Here is a 20426-nt window from a genome sequence, read left to right on the forward strand (position 1 = left end):
AATTATAGTATCGAATTATACTTACTAATTAGCTAATTAATGATTTTATACTAAAATGATAATAATGCTTTTCGATTAGTTAGGTAATTATTTTTTTCTTCGTCTTATTTTTATTTCTTGTTTCTTGCTTGTTGCTTTCTGTTTCATTAAAGTAATTAGTTTATTTACACTTATTTTACTTCATTATTATTTTTTTTTTTCTGGATTTATTTAATTTATTTTATTTTTAATTTAATCGATTATCATTGTTTAGGTGTTACTTAGCGTACTTTTCTTTATTTTTCTTTTCTCTTAATGCAATCAAAGAATCAATGAAGAAACTAAAAGTAATGATTTAATCCAAATAGTTAATATTATCGTTTACAATAATATATCATTTCATTTCATCCATTTCATATGATATTTGTCAACAAATTATTCTTTAATTATTACTAAGTTAGTTCGTTAAGTACAAATAGTATCGCGCAGTATACTGTAGGTAGGTAAAGTGCAAGAGAACATTTAAAAGCGCAAAATGTCACAGGAAGAAAATGTTATTTCAGTGGAAGCCATCCTTCATTTGCATCTCAGTAATTAGTGAGTGCTTCTTTCAGAGTATAGAAGAAATTGTAGCTTTTCTCTTCTTTCTTGACATAATTAAAAGTGGCTTTTATTGCTTATTGTTTATTTGGTACAAATGCATGAAATAGATTTGATTAATGAATTAAGTATGAAGTGAAGTGGTTTTTGGAAAATAAATTAGAAACGAATCACTGATTATCAAAAAGGATGCTTGTAATTTTAGGAATTGTTTAATATGGCTTTTAATAATTTCTTTCTTTTTGTTTGTCATTTATGTTTAATTAATTTTTAACTAAATATTTTTGAAATATTGAACATTTCTAATAATTATTTTGGAAAAGAAATTAATTCTTTTTTTCAAATATTGTGATAAATTTTAGATTTTTAAATTTAACCTTAAAAACACAAATTATTTATTAAAGCTGGACAAACTTACCTAAAAGATTAGACCTATCGTTATTTGCAATAGAAATGTTTTTGCAAGTATTGCATGCATGGTAATACCAATATGACAAGCATAATTATTATTATAATTTCCAAAATATTTCTCAAATGTACCTTTCAAGTTTGTGACTTAGAAATAACAAAAAAAGGAAAAAAAAGACAAATTTTTAACAAAAATTTTTGCTTTTTTAATGTAAGTTAAAAATTTCTATTAATTCAACAAGAAAAAAAAAAAAAGGAAAAGATCATATGAATAACTTTCTCCTTAAACTGAACATTTTATTTCCTGATATTTAGAAAGAAAAATCTTACAAAAACTGTAATATAGCAAGATGGCATCCGGATGTAGCAGTCCTAAAAGTAAGTTAGGATAAGTTAACATTTTACTGTTCATGTAAAAATCAATTGAACAATAAAAAAATAAGAATTGAACAGTTTTAAAATGATTTGTATGCATTAATGGATTTATTTCCCTGAATCGATTACAGCGAAACATATTTGTAGTAAAATTTAATGCCATAACTAATCAAGTATTCATGACGATTCTAGTAATTCATAAATATTTTCCGTTTCCGGATTTGTAAAAAAATCATGACTTGTTCAGTAAACTATCTTAGGTGGTGCTAAACTTTGCTTTTGAATTTTTAGCTATTGTTTGAAAAAAAATCTTTCCTACCGTTTACTTGCATTGTAATATTTACTAAAAATGTCAATTTAATTTCCGGATAGATAAAAACGACATATATTCTAATAGTTAACATTATTATCATTATTTTCCATTTATTTTACGGATATAAATACGGTCATATCCGGCATAATATTGTAGCAGAAGACAATATTTATGTTGACAGTTCAAAAAAAAAGATTTTTTTTTTGGTGTTTTCCTGAAGGAAAATTATACAGTAAATATGATATATCAATTTGAATACTATCCAAATCTTAATAGTGATTTTAATCGTAATCATAATCGTAATCGTGATCTTTAATATATTCCATTTATTTAGCTATATCTTAAATACTTATTCTTTTTCAATTCTGTCCATTTCTTTTACATTTTGCTTCATATTGAGAAAAAAAAAGTAAATTATATTTGCATTACATCATAATTTTGCTTTTATTTTTATTTACTTCCTTACTTTTTTAAATTATTTTTATTGCAATTCCTTTTTTAATTTAGTTTTTTCTTTTTTTTTTTTTTGTTTGTTTAAATATTTCGATAAATAATTATTTATTCGAAAAAAAAAATGCTAATTTAGCTCTCAATAAGCTATCTAAAAAGAAGAAATTTATTTAATGATATATACGATCATGATGATATAATTATTATTGTTTTATTAAAGCGTAAGCTTTTTTTTATTCGCAGTAATACAAATGATTTGTTGTCGTAATGACACATCATTAAATAAATAATAAAAGTTATTATTCAAAACTTTGCTTATATTTGTATGAGATACTTTAGATTATTTACATTTCATTTTCATTTTTTTTCTTTGCTTTATAAAATGATAAATAAGTGATAAGATCATAGAGCTTTGCTTAATTTTACTTTCAAAAAGTTTAACTATACAAATGACTAGTGAAAGAGAAGCCTTTGAATATTTAATTTCATTATTATCATTTTGCTCAATTAATCATATTTGCATTTATCAGTCTACTATTTATTATCATTTCGTTTAAAATATTCATTTCATTCTTTCTCATTTCAAACTAATTTAATTTCACTTTTAAAGCTTATATTTACATTGCTAATTTTACTGTGTTTAATTGTTACTTCCGCTATTTTTTCCTACTTTATCATCGAATTTCGTAAATTTGAATGAGAAAGCCAAAAGAGAGAAAGCGAAGAAAAAAGTTGGTAATGTTAAATGAGAATGTGTTTGCGAACATAGTTGTAAATCTTTTGGGACTTTTTATTTTTACTTTTACTCTTTTTTTTTCTGGGCTACTTTTTCAAACTGAGATATTTGACAAGGATGTAAATATTATACATAGCATATTTAAGAAAAGACTAGAAAGATGGATGTTTTTTTTTTTCTTTTCATTTTTTTTCTAACTAATAATTCAATCTTTTATGCTGACGATGATAATAATGATGATAATAATACTAGTGATGATGATAATGATGATGATGATAATGATAATGATTCAGTTATTCAAAAAAGTGAAATATAAAAATTAGAATAAGAAAAAAGTTAAACTGAAAATTGAAAAAGTTTGAATATGTTTTATGAGAGAAAGAAAAATCACTATAACAATAACTATTAAATATATTCAATTTAATTCTATTATATTTCAATAAAAAGATATGAAATAAACTTTTTTTTTTTATTGAAAAATCATTTCAAATATATTACGGAAATGATATATAATAAAAAGAGAAAAAAGGAAGAAAAGAAAATTATTGTAATAATATTATTTCATTTTATATTATATTATTATATTTACCGCATTATGCTAAATGGAGAAATTAATTTTGCAAACGAAAGGAAGAATGAAAAAAAAAAAAAAAAAAAAGAAAGAAATAAATTAGATTTCATACAAAAAAAAAAATCAAAAAAAGTTTTGCTATATATATACATATTCCATCTTTATAATTTTAATTACTTAATTAATTGTGCAAATTATAAACTAAAATTATCATTATCATTAATTATTATTGTTTCTGCTTGTTGTTGTTGTTGTTATTGTTATTGTTAAATAATACTGATTGTTTAATGTGGCAGTATTATGTTAATGTCCTCCTTAACTTTCCATTGCTTCAACGATACAACAGACAGTTTCGTTTCATGGCGCAAATATTTTGAAGTCTTATTGGGTTTGATATGACGGAGATTTCTTATCGTTGATAAGAACAATAATAGAAGAAGGGAGAGAGAGAGAGAGGGAGAGGGAGAGAAGGAGAGAGAGAGAGATGGACGGTTGTTTTCTAATTCTTATATGTATATATTATGCATATGTAATACATACATATATGTATATATTATTATAATTCCTTCCTTTTTCTGTCTCTTTCCTCCTTTGACATCTTTTAAAATGAAATTTTATGAAGTAGTAGCAGTAGTAGAAATAGTAATTTCAACCACTGCCAAGAATGAATCAATCAAATTTGGACAAGCAAGCAGAGACAGAATTATGAAAGTCTAAAATGAAGTAAGTAAATGTGGCTAATTTTTCTTTTTCTTATCATACTGATTAAGTAAATCATTATATAGTTTTTGTTTTTTAAATTAAATTTAAATTTCTGTGCAATTTTTTCTAAAGATTTGTATCTTTTTCGTTTATTTATCTCCAATATTTTGTCATCTATTTATTTATTTTTTCTTTTTTATTATTGTCCACTTAATGAAAATATTAGAGAGCTTTGATTACCTTAAAGAGAAATTATTACTTTGATAAGGACTCTTCTAGCTTTTTAAGATTGTTTATTTGCTAAAATTAGCATTTAAGTTTCAAGCTTTGTAAGCATTTATGTTAAACAAAAATGAAAATGAAACTTTATTATTATTTTTATTGTTGTTTTTATTCCATCTTCCATTCTGCTTCTCTCGTCCCACTGAAACTTTATTATTAATATTATTGTTGCAGCAAGTTGTTCAAATCAATTAAAATATATGAGAATGTGCAAATACTTCAATTAATTTACCATAAATATGTTTGGGAATATAATAATGCTAATATTAGCTTCCCAAGAAACCTAAGTGGAATTCATTAAATTTCTTGAGATATATGCCTCATTATGCTTCGATTATATTTTCATTTCATCTATGAAACAAATATTTTATATTTTGATTGAAATTCTTCAAGCGATTTTTTTTTTTACAGTTTTTCTGTTTTCAATGTTAAAAAGTCATACTGTAAAAGATTTCAATAAATGATTGGCGTTTTTATTAATATATAAATGATAATAATATCTCTTTCAATATTTCAATATTTTATTACTCATTCATTCATCATTATGAACTGAAATATAGAAATATGTATGTATGAGAGAAAATTGAAAAATGAAATAAGCTAAAATGTAAACTGAATTTGAATATTTGAATAATTGGAAGATTTGGATGAAAATTTTGAACAAATAATAAGTTAAAACTTAAAGAAAAGTGATATTTTTTTACTATTAAACTCTTTTTGATTATTATCATTATTGCCATTATCATATCACTATAACAAATGAAATAATCAATATTATCATAGAAATTAGTAAACAATAATGTCATATGCATACATATACTTTTTCTCATATTTATGACATACTAATTATGCCAAAACAAAAAATATAAGAAAAAAAAAGAAAGCAAAGATTCGTTTGAAAAGTGCATTTGAATGATTTTTCGAATAGATGAATGATTGTTGGAAGAAAAAGTTAGTTCATGTAAATGGTACAAATTTTCTCTTCTCTTCTCTCTCTCTCCCTCTCTCTCTCTTTGCTTCTCCCTGTCCTCTCTTCTTTTCTCCCTTTGAACTTTGTAAACCCATCACCATTATATCACCTCAATTTTTTTTTTTTTTTTTTCATTTATCATCAAATATGTGCTCATGTTTGTTTCTCTATAAATTTGTGATTGCCATCTGAAAATAGCTAATCATTTCAAAACAAAAACTTATCCATAATTGAAATGACAACAACAAATCTATTATAATATTCCTATCATATAATCAATCATGGATAGAAAGAAAAGAAAAAACAGAGAACAAAAGAAAGTAAAATAAAGTAATGTAAAGTAAACAAAACACAAGCATATTTCATCATTTATTCACTCAATCGCAGCTTGTTTTGATCAATTTTTAGTGATTTATACTATCAAATTACTTATTTAATTATTTATTATTATATATGTATATATATGGTTTTTTCTTTTTTTACTTATCATAAATTTATAAATTTTGGCAATGAAAATTTAATGTTTTCTCAACTTTCATTTGAAATAATGATGAAAGTTTAAATTTTAGTTTCAAACTTTATTACAATTAAGATTAACAGTCATCATTATATATTTGTTTTTCATTAAAATTATCTTATAAGCATATGAAATAATCTTTTAATCATCTGTTAGTCATTATTTAAACATTTATATCTTAATGATTACTCTATTATTTATTAATAAGATAATAATAAGTTCTAATCTTTCCTAAAATACATTTTAAATCTAAGCATATTTTAATTCAAATATCGATCGCAAATATTTTGAAAAAGCTCTAAGTAATTAATAGCAGTTCATTTCAAATAGTAACATTTCAAAAAAAAAAAAAAAGTTTTACCATTTTAATAATATAAAATGTAATTGTCGAAACGCATTGTTAAATATTTTTCGTAAAATTTTGTCGCTTATTCATTTTTATTTGTAAAGATCAATGATTGTTATAAAGTGAAAACAATGAAAAGGCTCAAATTTGGAATTAGTATTGACTGAAGAGTTTTAGCCATAAGAGGGAGAGAGAAAAGATTGGAGAATGAGACAGGTGACAGGTGACACTGTTACATTGATGATATCTAGCAAAGGAGAAAGATGATATTATAGACATTAATATATATGAGTATTTGATTACTATGCTGGAATTAGAGAGAAGTAGCAACATTTGTGATATCAGTTAGTTCCATTTACTAATGCTACTGCTAATCGTATTATCATCCATTTTGTCAACCAAATGTCAACTCACATAAATAGTATTTTGATGAAGTAGTAGCAGTAGTGTATTATGTTACCGATCATTTAGACATATTTTGTAATAGATAAGACTTAACTTCTCGAGGTCAAACAGATAGTGACAGGTAGAATAGGTCAACATCGGACATTCAATGTGATCGATCACTTCAAATTATCATTTTAGTATTGTACTATAGAATCAATAGTACTGATAAAAAAATAATTTTTTTTTCTCATTTTTTAAATCTCTTTGCAGTCAAATATTTATTATATTTATTCATTGTAAATATGATGAAAATATCTTTTTTTGATAAAATTTTGTTTCAATTTTTTGGGTTAATTCTTTTTTTTTCTTTAATGTGATAAAAGTTATATTAATATTAGAGAATTTCTTTAATAAATCATTTAATAACGGAAAAAAAGTCAGATAAATTGAATAATTATTAAATTTTAGGTTTTATTAATTTGGAAGAAATGGATCGAATGGTTGCTGATCGAAGCGACGGCATTGATTTAGCTTTTGAACGAGCTAAAGGTAATTTATCAATTTCATAAAATATTTTCAACTGAAATGGTGGCTTAGGAATTATTTAAAAACAAAAAAAATAAAATAGAAAATCATCGATTCTTTTTTTCATTTGTAAACTTGAAAAGATAATCAGTAATCAGTGATGAAAGAAGTGAGAACTGAGGTATTTATCAAGTAACAAAGAATCGCAAAAATAATTGGAATGGCAAATTGAAATATTTAAATTTAGAATTAAATTAAATGCCAAGTGAATAGCGTTTCTTGTTTTTTTCCGTTTCAAAATCCTGTCTAATTAGGGAAAAATCTCAATTTAAGAAATCAATATTTCAGTGATTGTGTCAGATATTTTTTACTTAAATACTTGAACTGGAAATTAAAAAGATACTGTTTAATTGAATGTGTCACATAATTTCATCCAAACACTAAGTTTGCATTACTGATTGCAAAATTCTACAGCATTATGAAATATTATTTGTTATTTCTTAAATTTTAATTTCAATTATTGTTTCCAGCATGGACCAAATATTGTAAAGACTTGTTAAATCATGTGTCACGTCGGGTGCAACTTGACTTAGAACACGCAAAACGTGTACAAAATCTTGCGAATCAGTCAAAAACTGCCATCAGTGAAGTGAGTTTGTCATCGATTTCTTAATTTTAGTTTAAAGATTTTTTGTAAATTGAAAATTTTTTGTGAGTTGAAATAATAAAACAAATATTAAGATAAAGCTTATCAATTATCTTTGTTCATTAATTGTATTCAACCTGAATTCGCAGTTAATTGATTGATATATTGAAGGAGCTAATTGATTGAACATTTTAAATTAAATTTGAATCTTACTTTTATTACCTCAAATATCTATGCTTTTATTTACTTTTTTCGCATTATTTTTAATTTTAATCAATCTAATTTTTTTTTTTCGAGAAATTTTTATTTATAGCATTATTTGCCGTTAAAAGATGTATTCGAAAATAGTTTTGAAAATGACATCACATTTTGTGAGCAAACACAGGAAGCTGTAAAGTACATTCAAGATAGATTTATTAAGGTAATTCATGCCATATATTATTTATCATATCTATTTGAATATTTTTTTTCATGCTATTTTGTCATATTTTGTTGAAAAGCGTTCAAATTAATAATCTATCAGATAGTAATCAATAAATTCTTCACCTACTGTTTTTCTCTAAATTCTCATCTTACTTGTAAAATTATTCATTCATTTTTAAATTACTAATTGTAGTCATTAGAACTGAGACGAGATGATCATGAACGGCAACGAAGAAGTTTAAAAAATGAATGGTTACGAGTAACAAAACAAGTTGTAAGTAGATTTATTTATCACATTAACTAATTTATAATTATTATAGTCCCTATAATTTAAGGTATGAAAGAATAGAAAGTGATAGTGTCAAAAGGTCAACTGGAATAAACTTGCAAATATTTTGGACTAATTTGAAAAAAAAAAATGGACGATAGAATTTGCATTTAGGTATAACTTTAGAGTTTTTCGTTACTGAAGCAATAATTTAAGTAAGGGAACAAAAATCTACGCAGCATTTGGTTGGAACGACAACAGTACACATTTTGCAGAAGGACACTCAACAAGAGTTGCAACGAGCTCGAACATTACTTGGTTCACGTGATGATGGCTACCGGAAAGCGCAAGAGATATCCATTCGTACGGAATGTACGGGTCCGGCTGTTGGTTCGGAACTTCTTCGACGTCGTAAAGAATTGGAAAAAAGACGAAAAAATGAAGAAGAAGCGCTAAATAAGGTTTAATAGAATTTCATTATATTTCAACTGAGATAGTAAAAGGAATAACATTGTTTAAATGGAATCAAATTTCATAAAATATTATTTATTAATATTTTAAAATGGGATAATATTATTTAAAATTTATAATTATTATCGAAAAAGTTTTAAGAACATTATTAATTTAATATTTTGAATTAAATTTTAAAAAATTTTAGAGAGATGAAGCACAGAATCAAGTTGAAAGGCTCGAAGTGGAACTGGAACGACGACAAAATCATATGGAAGATACAAAGGTATTAATTTCTTTTCACTGTATTATTTAATTTGTCTCTATACCCAAGTAATTAACTCTAATATTTACTTGTATGCTAATTATTTAATCACTAAGAAGGTTATTATAAAAAAAAAAATGCTAAAAATATTATTTTAAAAATTTACTCATTCAGTGTTTGCATTTTAATTTTAAATTACAAATTTTATAAATTACTACTTTTCCTTCTTTTTTCTTTGAATTAAATTCTTCCAAAATAACTGGAAAATTTCTTTCCATTATATTTCATAATCTTCAATTCACAATTATGTTTGATAATCAAAAAAATAATCTTACAATTTTTAAATTTTCAGTGAAAACTAAAAAAAAAATGAGAAAATAAATGAGCAAATTGGAATTTTCTTCTCAAAAAATGTTTAAATCTTTGTTCAACATTTCAGCAATTTTTACAAATTATTTTATCATTTTTAAACATTCCCTTATCAATTTCATCCACGTAATAAATTGATAACGTGAAAATGAAAAACGCTACGTCATCGTATTTTCAAACTTTTTAACCAATACAAATAATTGGTTTTTATTCTTTAAACTTTTTTGAAGAATTTTTTTTCATTCCTTCATTCATTTTCTATTTCATTTTTTTAACTCTGATTCAGAAATGAAAGAAAAATTTTTTGTTGTAAAAAATAAAAATTATAAAATTGAAATCAAATATATAAGTAATCATTTTGATTTTGATTGCTTTTCTTCCTTTTCTTCTTTTTGCTTCTTCATTTTATGAAAAAAAATAAGAAAAATAAAAAATAATGGAAGAATGAAAGGGAAAAATGAATGAATGTAGGAAAATTTTGAAAGAGAAAAGTGGGAAGTGACTATTTGAGTCATTTAATCATCGAACTATGCTTGGCTTATTGCTGATTTGAAAAGGCAAAACGAGCCTAAGGCTTATGGTTTCAATGAAATAAAAGATATACATCAAAAATATCTCTTTTTTGCTTTGATCGATACCGCTTTTTTTAATTAAAATATTAGAAATTAAATGAAACACAAAGATAAAGATTAATTAATTAATTATGGCAATGCTAGGATTAAAAATTAACTTTCTCATAGGTATAAGATGACCTTAAAAGTATGCTAATTAAAAGAAAATTCAGTTAATTAGAAAGAAAGAAGAAGAACTCTGTTTATTCAAGATGATTTTAATTTCTGTAATTTAATTTTAAATTCTGTAATTTATGATCGTTAAAAAAAAACAAAATGTCTTTTCTTATGGATCGAAGAAAGATGAAATGAGGATGGCCTATAAGAGTGACAATGATTTGTAAAAATTATATATTCATATGCACATAGCGAGAGGAAATATGAGGAGAGGAATTCAGATGACTAGGCTAATATCTTTTAGAAGTGCAAAGAATTGAATTTGTAGGCTTGGGGCCATATGAAACTAGGCTTTAAGCTATAGTCAGTAATTTTTGAACATATAATATATACGTTTGTCTCAATAATTTGGGAGAATATATAAATGTATATAATGAGGATTTCTTTGAATAAAATTATAAAATGAAAAAATTCGAAATTTCAAAATTACAAATTAAAAGATGAAAAAAACAGCAATGAGAAAGTTTCAGTAAGATAAGCAATTGTTATCTTTTCTAATTTAATTTATTTTCATTAACGAAATATTCCTTTTTGTAAATGATTTCCACAGTTTTGTACATACACATTATCTCAATTAAATTTGAAAGTATTTGTTTCAAATGAATTGCAATGATTGGTATTTGAAGAAAGAAAAAGGAATGTGAAATTTATTTGAATAGTATTTTATAGAATATCTGAGAAGTAATAGATAGAGAAGATATTAAGGATGAAAATGGATTCGGAAAAGATGCACTGTTCAGTTGTCTCATCTTTTCCTTTCTTAAGGATTTGCACTTTTCTCAGAAATCATTTTGAAATATGGGAGAAAAATTAGCTTTAGAAAAAGGAAGTTTAGAATATTTGAGTTATTTCTGACATACATTTTTTTTTTTTTTTTATTATTCCCATTTTACTCTTTTATTTATTTCGATTATTTCTAATAAAATATCGGAAATCCGGAAAACGAATAGCTTTCGCCATTCAAAATATTTAAAAATTAGGAGAGAGGGAGAGAGAGAGAGAGAGGAATATGAAAGAAATGAAAAGGAGGATTGACTTCAAGACTTTTAGAGTATAAAATGCTTTTTTTATTGTTATCATTTATGATATTTTTGAAATTTTGAAAATTCAATGATTGATATATTTTGACTTTGGTATACTTTGTTGAAATTTTCAAATCAAATCTTATATTTTCTATTCATATCTCCACTCGATGTTTCCTTAGAATTAGAAAACTTTTCAAAACGATTGCAATCATTCTGATTTGGTAAAAAGAGCTTAGATAATGGTTCAACAAATTTCAAAATTTTATACAAATGTCTGCTTGTTATGAAGTATACTAAAAATTTTGCATCCTTCAGGTTCGAATCGTTGGACAGCTAAGGGAATTGGTCTATCGATGTGATCAAACGACAAAAGCTTGTTCCACACATTATTTTCAGGTAAATTCAAATATTCTATTTCATTAATTTAATCTTTTGTATAATTGCTATAACTGTGCTATATGCTATGCTCACTTTGTCAAATTATCTAAACAATTGAATTAAATTTTTTTTTTTTTTTGATTAAAACTAACCATAAATGTGTTGTAATGCAATAAAAGAATATTATACTTTAAATAAGAGATGCATAATTAATAAAGATGCATAATTAAACTACTATTGTAGCTTTTTTAAAAATTAATCATCAACATTTCTTTCATAAAATTAATTCCTGATTTTCAACATTTCTTCCATAAATTAATTCCTCTCTCTTTCTTTTCGAATCATTTATTCGTAGCGAAGAGTTAAATAGTAATTCAAATCACGGCACAATAAACAAATGCTATGAGAGGAAAAGATTGATGGATCAGGTAGCAATCATTTTTTTCTCGTTTACAATTTATTAACTGATTGTTCGGTTGGCCCCTCTATAACATCAATTTAAGGCCTTACAAGGCTCTCTATTTTGGTTTGCTCATTATATATTTGCTATTCATTCCTTTTCTCATTCTCACTTTAAAATCAATTCGCATCACTATTTTCGCTATGGTTTTTTTTTTCCAATCTTTTTCATTTTTTCCTTTTACCTCTTTCTTCCTCTCCCTCTCCCTCTCCCTCTCTCTCTCTCTCTATTACCCATCTTTCTGACTCTTTCCTCTCTTTTTCCCTCGTATAATCTATTATAGACATTTTATCCTCACTTCCTATTTTTTTTTTCTTTTTTCAAATCACCATCCACTTACAGGCCTAAGGCAAAAAGCCCTGAAATGTACTTCAATCATTCATCAATCATTCATCATTTCATATTTGCTAAAATTCTCTTTTACAGTATCCATAAACCGTTTTAATTGTGTAATTATAAAAGAATTTCTCTTTTCTCAGCTAAACTCTGTCAATTCTCACTTACAAAACAATTATAAAATTACGAACGAGAAGTTAAATGCCATAAGTCAACAACAATGCAATTAAAAATATAATTCAGTCAAGAATTGGCTAGATAAATGTTGACAAGCCATTATCTATTCTTGCTTTCATGACACATGAAATTGACCGGACACTCTGTAAGTGACCGGGGCATTCTCTAATTGACCAGGACACTCTCTAAATGACCAGGACTTTCTTTAATTAACCAGGACATTCTCTAAGTGACCAGGACATTCCCTAAGTGATCAAGACATTCTCTAAGTGACCAGGACATATTATAGTGACCATATGCTATAACTAGCCACGAAATTATAATCGACAATATAACATAATTAATCGGAATATTGTAACTAGCTCAACAGTAGATCTATTACATTGATAAGCTGCAAAGACGATTGATTGATCTGTTAACTGTCAAAAATTTCACAATTTTCGACCTTTAACCTTTCAACATTTCAATTACTCAAAATGTTTCAACAACAATTTATTCTTGTATTAAAATTTGTAACACATTATGGTTTCAAATTTTTTGACCAGTTTTCTAATAACTTTAACATCGTTAACAAATATATATATTAAATAATCAGAGAAATATATTTTGAGTAATAAATTAAATGAATTAATAAGTTTTTCAATTGTTTTCGTCTGGTATTCACTAATTTGCATCATATAATTCTACTTAATAAACTATTTGAAACTGATTTTTAATAAAATATAATTTAAGTAAATATCATTATTATTAATCATATTACAATTATCACTGATCTGATGGAATATTCATAAATACATTTTCATCATTGAACTAGAATTAATTCACTAGAATTAATTAAATCAAATTATTGCTTTTCAAATTTGAATACTTCACAAAAATTATTTAATCTCTCAGTATCACTGATAACAATCATTTTTATCCTAATTCTTCCCTCTTTCTTCACGTTTTATAAATTAATTTTCTCTTAAAAAACGTGACCATTTCACGTTTAATCGATCAAATGTTGCATTCTCTTGCATTAATAGCATTAAAAGTTATTTCATTCTTAATAATTTAATACTATTATTAGCCTTTTTTAAAAAAATTTCCATTCTCTCTCTTTCTCTCTCTTTGTCTTTTTGAAGAATGCTTTTAGCAATTTATAATATGTATTTGTTGAGGCGAAATTAAATTTAAAAAAAAAAAAAAGAAAGAAAAAGGAATGACTGAATTGAATAGGATTTAAATTTAGCTTAACTTGACTGAAATAAATTAAATATAATAAATTATAACAGAATTTTCCTCATTTATTCAACATATAAGAAGTTTTTTCTTTTTTAAATTTAAAAAAAGTTTATGAGAATTCTTTTAATTTTCTGTCTATAATATTTTTAAGCAATAAAAGTAAAAGTTTGTCAAACGATTTAAGTAATGATAAGTAAGGATTATCAATGCTTTAATGCATTATTTATCTTTCTGTAAACATTCTTTTTTTTTTCTTATTCCTTCGACGACGTCACCAATCTTTGATGTTTACTTAAAATGAAAGTGAAATAATTTCATGTGGAATTTTTCTTTTTCATATTTCATTCATATTAGCATCGTTTTTGCTTTCATTTGACATGCTTATTTCATGACGTAAGTTTTGACGTAACTTAACCATAATTTAAGGATAATTTTAAAGTATGTCCTGGTTATTTTCCATCTATCAAACTGCAACATTTCTCACTTTGACGACTAATGCTTTTAATTTATTATATAATTTCAAACAACATTGTTAGATGAAAAAAAAAAAGTTTGAATTCTCTAATCAAAATTTTAAAAACAAAAGATCTTGGTTTTTTTGAAATTCAATTAGTTTATTTTCATCATTATTGAGTTTCATCAAGAATATTTGACATCATAACTATAATTAACTTTGTTATCTCTTTTTTCTGTCTCCTAAAAGTTTCATTTTTAATTTTTTATAGGCATTGGCAAATTTGTGGGTACCACAACCTGGAAAGTATCACGAATTCGCGGATGCAACGCGAACATATATTCCCGGGGCTGAGTACATGTCCTTCTTACAAAATCTTCCACGCCGTACTGTCTCTACTGGATCACTTTTTCGGTAAGTCTAATTATTTTATAGTATAAAGTCTTATCATAATTGAAATAAAAAAAAAAATTTTTTTTTTTTCATCCACTTATTTTCAATATGAAATTTGCAACAAAATAAACATTATTTTGATTTAATGCAAATTTAAATTATTTTCATTAATAATTAATGGAAATTTATAGAGGTGACAATGGTGACGGTATATCGTCAGAAAATCAAACCTCGTCGTCCTCATCCGTTTCATCGCAACGACGAAATGCGATTGATTTAATGGATCAGGATGTAATCTTTGAACGAAAGCAGAAGAAAAATGCTGGTATGTTGTTGGTAAAATTAAAATGAAAAGTTGTTATTTCAAAAATATTCAATTTTTTGTTTAATATTTAAATTTTAGGGCAAAAAAAAAAATATCCAATTTTAAATGAAGATATAGTGGAAATTTTCATTGATTTTTTAAACTCTCATTTAATATTAGTTTTCTTTTTTTTTTTTTTTTAATTTTATGAATTGCATATATCTGAATTAAAGATTTAAAAATAAAATTTATGACATTTTGCACATGATTGTGATCTGTTGGAAATGAAAATATTAACAATTTTTTGCAAATTAATTCACTTTTTTAAATCAAATCTCTTTTGAATTAAATTCCCATTTTGAGATAAAATCAAAAATTTCAAATTGGAAAATATGTTTAAAAAAAAAAAAAAAAACACATAGAAAAATGCATTGAAATGAACTAGTGATTCCGGAAATAGATTAATGTGTTTCTTGAATTAATTTACAGCAATTGCTAACATTTTCATTTTTTTAAACTTTTAATGAAATGAAATTTCTAATTTAAAATTCAAAATTTCAATTTTTTGACTTTGGAAATTTGATTTTTTGCAAAATTCCTGAACTGCTGTGTTTTTTATACTCTAATTAAATATTATGTCGAATTTTATTCAAATATTTAAAAACATTTGCAAAACGAAATATTAAATTATACTTTTTTTTTTTTTTAAATTTCTGTGGACGCAAAATATTGGGAATGTATTTTTGGAATGTATTTTTGCTTGTCAAATAATTAGTGGTAGCGCAATATGGAAGAAAACATGAAGATGAGGTGTTGATAGCATTAAAGAAAAAATTTGCTATGGGGATTTGAATTCAATTAATTTTAGAATACTTTGTTGTTCGCTTTCCTTCCAAATTAGCCATTCATCTATTCCTTTCATTCATTCATTTAGTTATTTGTTTATTTATTTATTTATTATTTATTCATTTATTCATTCATTCGTTCATTTAATATCAGGCCAGTTCTCTTTACGAACCCATTCTGCTCACATTTTATTGATGTACATTTCAGCTCGATTGTTTGAACATGCCGCATTTGAAGGACCGAATACTGAAATTGCAAGGTTAGTAATACTTTCTTTTTTTTTCTCTCTCATCTAAATCTTAATAAAATTAATAAACTTAATTAAATTTAGAAATAAATATTCTAAATTATATCTAATTTAGTACCTCCACCTATTTGTAGCAATTATAATTTATGATACAAATTAATTCATATCAATAATTAACTCAAATCAAATCATACAGGTCCCATACATTACAACGCACACGACAACCTACAAAATGCGCCCATTGTGAAACCCTTTCATTACTATCTACTGTTCAATGCTCAAAGTGTGGTATGACGTGGCATAAGTCATGTTTACCACGCATTACCGTTCCGTGTGATCAGAATCCGAAAAGTTTCTCGGATTCATCTCGACGTACGAGTGTATTCGGTGTACCATTATGCAGTCAGCTAAATGGACCTTCTCGATTGGTTCCCGTTGTGTTGGAACGTTGCGTCGATGAGCTTCAAAAACGTGGATTAAAAGTGAAGGTGTAATTTTTGAATTTTAAAATTTTAATTTTTAGTATTTGTTTGTTTTTTATTTAGTATTTATTTATATATTGTTAAAAGATTTCTAAAAAATTTAACAACTACAATAAATAAAAGTAAAAAAAAAAAAATTTATTACTAGTAATAAAAAATATAATAAAAAAAAAAAATTATCAAATCTTTTTTTTTATTTATTATAATATGGTTTTTTCTTTAAAGGGCATCTATCGTACATGCGGTGTAAAAAGTAAAATTGAACAAATTTGTGAAGATTTTGAACGAGCAAATAGCGATAACGAAGTTGATTTAAGTAACTATCATCCGATGAATATTGCTTCCGTTATTAAACTTTATTTGAGAAAATTACCGGAACCATTACTGACGCATGAATTATACGATGAATGGATAGCATTTGCTGAGGTGAATTATTGGAATTATTTGGAATGTTTAAAAAAAATTTCTTTTTAATTTAAATTTTATTTAAATTATTTCTAGATCTGCATAATTTTATTTCTTTATTAAATTGTTATATAATTTTATGCTTCATATGTTCAAAAATGTTACTTTTTACCGTAATAAAATAATGTTATGAATAGTAAAAATTTGTAAAATGATAAATAAACATTAATTATGAATTTGAGCGAGTTGTAACCTTAAAAAAAAAAAAAAAAAAAAAAAAAAAATTTCGGAAAATTTCAGAAAAATTTGGTTGAGGAAGATCCAGAAATTGTTGATCATATTAGATTACTGATGAAAAAACTACCATCAAGAAATGTAGATGCATTGCAATTCCTATTGCTTCATTTAAAACGAGTCACCTGGTTATTTTCTTTTTCAATTTTTTGAATTCTGAATTTTTGATAATTTGCATAAATGTTTTATTTTTTTAAAATGATTTTGAATTACTCTAAACAAATTTAACCTAATTTTTGATAATCTAAAAATAGAAATTGTGCATTGTATATATTTACATTTAATAATTTTTCTTCTTCCTTTCGAAAAGTTATGATTGAAAAATAGTTGGTAGAAATAAATGAGTGAAAAAAAAAGATTTTTTTTTTTCTAATGCTTTAAAGAATTCTCGATCTAAACAAAGCATATCTCATTATTTTTATCACAATGATATGATAGTTTCAAATGATAATTTAATTGTTTTATTCATGATATATTGATAAGTTTAGGTTTGAAATGGATAATTTAATGACTGCATCAAATTTGGGTGCCGTAATAACACCATCGATGATTTGGAAACATCCATCACCATCACCGTTGTCCAATTCAAACAATAATTCATTTCTTTCTAGTGCTCATTTGATGAGCAAAGCAGTAGAACTAATCATCAAATATGCTTTTGTTAGTTTTTTGAAATGTTTTAAATCTCAAATAACTCATTCATGAATTAAAATTTGAATTTCAAATTATTAGTGTGGGAATTTTTTTAATAATTTCAACAAAAAAAAAAAAAAAAAAAGAAAGTAAATCCAAGGGAATGCAAGGGAAAAGAAGAAGGAATGACAATGATGATAATTTTTTTTGTTGTTATATTTAATCAATTTAGGGAATTATTTAAGTTGTGAATTTTGTTAAAGCTTGAATATTTAGCTCAAATTTTGAAGATAAATGGTGAGATTGTAAAATAAGTGTGGTAGATCATGATATGCTTTGTTAACACCACTTATTTATGATAGTGATAACAATGATGTTATTATCACTGATGTAATAAGATGCTAAAATAACGTTGAACTTGAATAAATTCAGGAAGTGTTCAATGTTGATATCGCTGAAGATAGACGGATTTTTTTCCAGCAATATCCAGATGCCGTAGATTCACTATCTGTAGATCCGGAATTAGATGATCGGTTGTGTGAAGGTGAAGGTAGGTATCTTCGAGTTACAAATATCTCTAATTTAACACTTTTTTTTTCTTTGCAATGCTTGGGTATCTCATAATAATAGTTTATCAAATTTCGAATAGTCTTTTTTTTCAAATATTTGCAGTAATTTTTTCTAAATTTTGATCAGTGAATTACCTGTTTCCTGAATTACTTGATCAGTGAATTACTGTTCCCTTAATTACTGATCAGTGAATTACTGTTCCCTTAATTACTGATCAGTGAATTACTGTTCCCTTAATTACTGATCAGTGAATTACTGTTCCCTTAATTACTGATCAGTGAATCACTGTTCCCTTAATCACTCGATCATGAATTATTTGTTCCGAGATGCAATGTATTTTTTTTTCTTCAGGAATAGTAGATGAAGATTTACTTGAAGATGAAACAGATGTAGTTTGTTCCACTTTTCTACCGCAACCACCAACTCCAGATTTGTTAAAGAATACATCTCGTAATAAAAATGAAGCTTGTACGATCTTTTTTTTCTGTTTTGAAATTTGCTTTTAAAAATTCTGAAATGAATTCGAAAAATATTTATTAAAGTTTAAAAAATTCAAAGGAAATCTTATTTTAGATTATCGAAAGTCATTTTATTTGTAATTCTAAAATTATGTTAACGTAATTTACGTTTATGAGTAGAAATTGAAAATTGAAAAAAAAAAATGACAAATAATAGTCGAATTTTTAAAAATAAAATTAAAAATTGGTGAGCTTTTTTGTGTTAGTTGTGTTTTAGATCACATAAACGAAGATATCGATTTGGATACTCCCTCGGGATCAGCACGTGCTAGTGGATCAAGTCAATCCGGCGGTCTATCTGCAAGAGCTTACTCATTATCAGGTTTGTGCTGAACTAATTAGCCTAATTAAAATAAGCAAAAATTCTTGCACTTATCGTATGTTTACTTGTGTATGCGTGACACGTTTCACATTTAGATATCGATGCGTTTTATATTCAGAGAATATTAATAATCGAGAGTGACATTATGCTAATTCAGAATGTTATTCCGAAGATGTGAATTCCATCATTAGATTATTCTGGGATATTTACAGATCGGTTGGGACATGTCATCGAGAAAGGTAATGTAGATATCAGTGGTAATGCGACACGTTTACGCAGCCGAATTGATAAAAAGCGTAGCTACACGACATCAATTTTAGTATCACCTCATCCGGATCGGAAGCTGGCGTTACCCCAGAGACAACATTCGGCAGAAGACAATTATCCACCTAACATTTCATCCGGTGACGTGACAGTTGAAGTTAGTAAGGTAAGATTCTTACAAATTCTGCTTAATTAAGATTCTTCTGATTCTTTTTCCCAACCAATTTCTTTCATTTCTTGAATTTGCTGAGTTTTGGAAATAATTTTACGAAAAATTCAATCTAGTGGTTTTTCTTATCAGTTTTTCAGCTTCATCCAGTTTTAAATTCAGAAGTAAGCATTTTTGAAGCCGAATTTTTGTTGACTTATTTTATTTTAGATATGGTAAAATAAATTAAACTCGATTATTTATAAAGAAAGCACGTTGAATTGTCACGTAAATTTTTCGTGCTATGCGTAAGTGATGTCACGCATCAATTAACACCTTCTGCTGCAGGATCAATTCTATATGCCAAGTGTAACTGATGATTGTCGACATAAATCAGCAGGACATGAGCAATTAATATTGATGGGTCTTTGTAGCCGGTTGAATATTGTTGGAAAGGATTCGGAAAATAGCCATACAACGGTAGAGTCAAAACCGGATACGGGTAGCAACAATCAATGTATTCATCCTACCGGAACAGCAGCACTTTTTCATGGTGCTGATGTGAGTTACATCTGA

The 20426-nt window shown here is 25.6% G+C and overlaps 1 protein-coding gene across 2 annotated transcripts in view; it reads left to right on the forward strand.

The window, feature by feature from the left end:
* Nucleotides 1-20426, forward strand: part of Bma-spv-1 — a gene marked incomplete at both ends in the record, with an annotated part of 38480 nt that extends 18054 nt beyond the window's left edge. For both annotated transcript variants that reach the window (XM_043078304.1, XM_043078305.1), the window contains 19 exons: nucleotides 7105-7185; nucleotides 7692-7810; nucleotides 8121-8228; nucleotides 8424-8504; nucleotides 8774-8959; nucleotides 9157-9234; nucleotides 11711-11791; nucleotides 14696-14838; nucleotides 15009-15142; nucleotides 16175-16226; nucleotides 16411-16702; nucleotides 16922-17122; nucleotides 17402-17523; nucleotides 17884-18055; nucleotides 18461-18578; nucleotides 18950-19066; nucleotides 19334-19438; nucleotides 19651-19868; nucleotides 20199-20426. In XM_043078304.1, the coding sequence (XP_042934238.1) occupies nucleotides 7105-7185; nucleotides 7692-7810; nucleotides 8121-8228; nucleotides 8424-8504; nucleotides 8774-8959; nucleotides 9157-9234; nucleotides 11711-11791; nucleotides 14696-14838; nucleotides 15009-15142; nucleotides 16175-16226; nucleotides 16411-16702; nucleotides 16922-17122; nucleotides 17402-17523; nucleotides 17884-18055; nucleotides 18461-18578; nucleotides 18950-19066; nucleotides 19334-19438; nucleotides 19651-19868; nucleotides 20199-20426 (2636 nt within the window). The remainder of the gene's footprint in view (nucleotides 1-7104; nucleotides 7186-7691; nucleotides 7811-8120; nucleotides 8229-8423; nucleotides 8505-8773; nucleotides 8960-9156; nucleotides 9235-11710; nucleotides 11792-14695; nucleotides 14839-15008; nucleotides 15143-16174; nucleotides 16227-16410; nucleotides 16703-16921; nucleotides 17123-17401; nucleotides 17524-17883; nucleotides 18056-18460; nucleotides 18579-18949; nucleotides 19067-19333; nucleotides 19439-19650; nucleotides 19869-20198) is intronic.

The sequence above is a fragment of the Brugia malayi genome (assembly GCF_000002995.4).
Source record: "Brugia malayi strain FR3 genome assembly, contig: Bm_v4_Chr2_contig_001, whole genome shotgun sequence".
Classification (NCBI taxonomy): domain Eukaryota; kingdom Metazoa; phylum Nematoda; class Chromadorea; order Rhabditida; family Onchocercidae; genus Brugia; species Brugia malayi.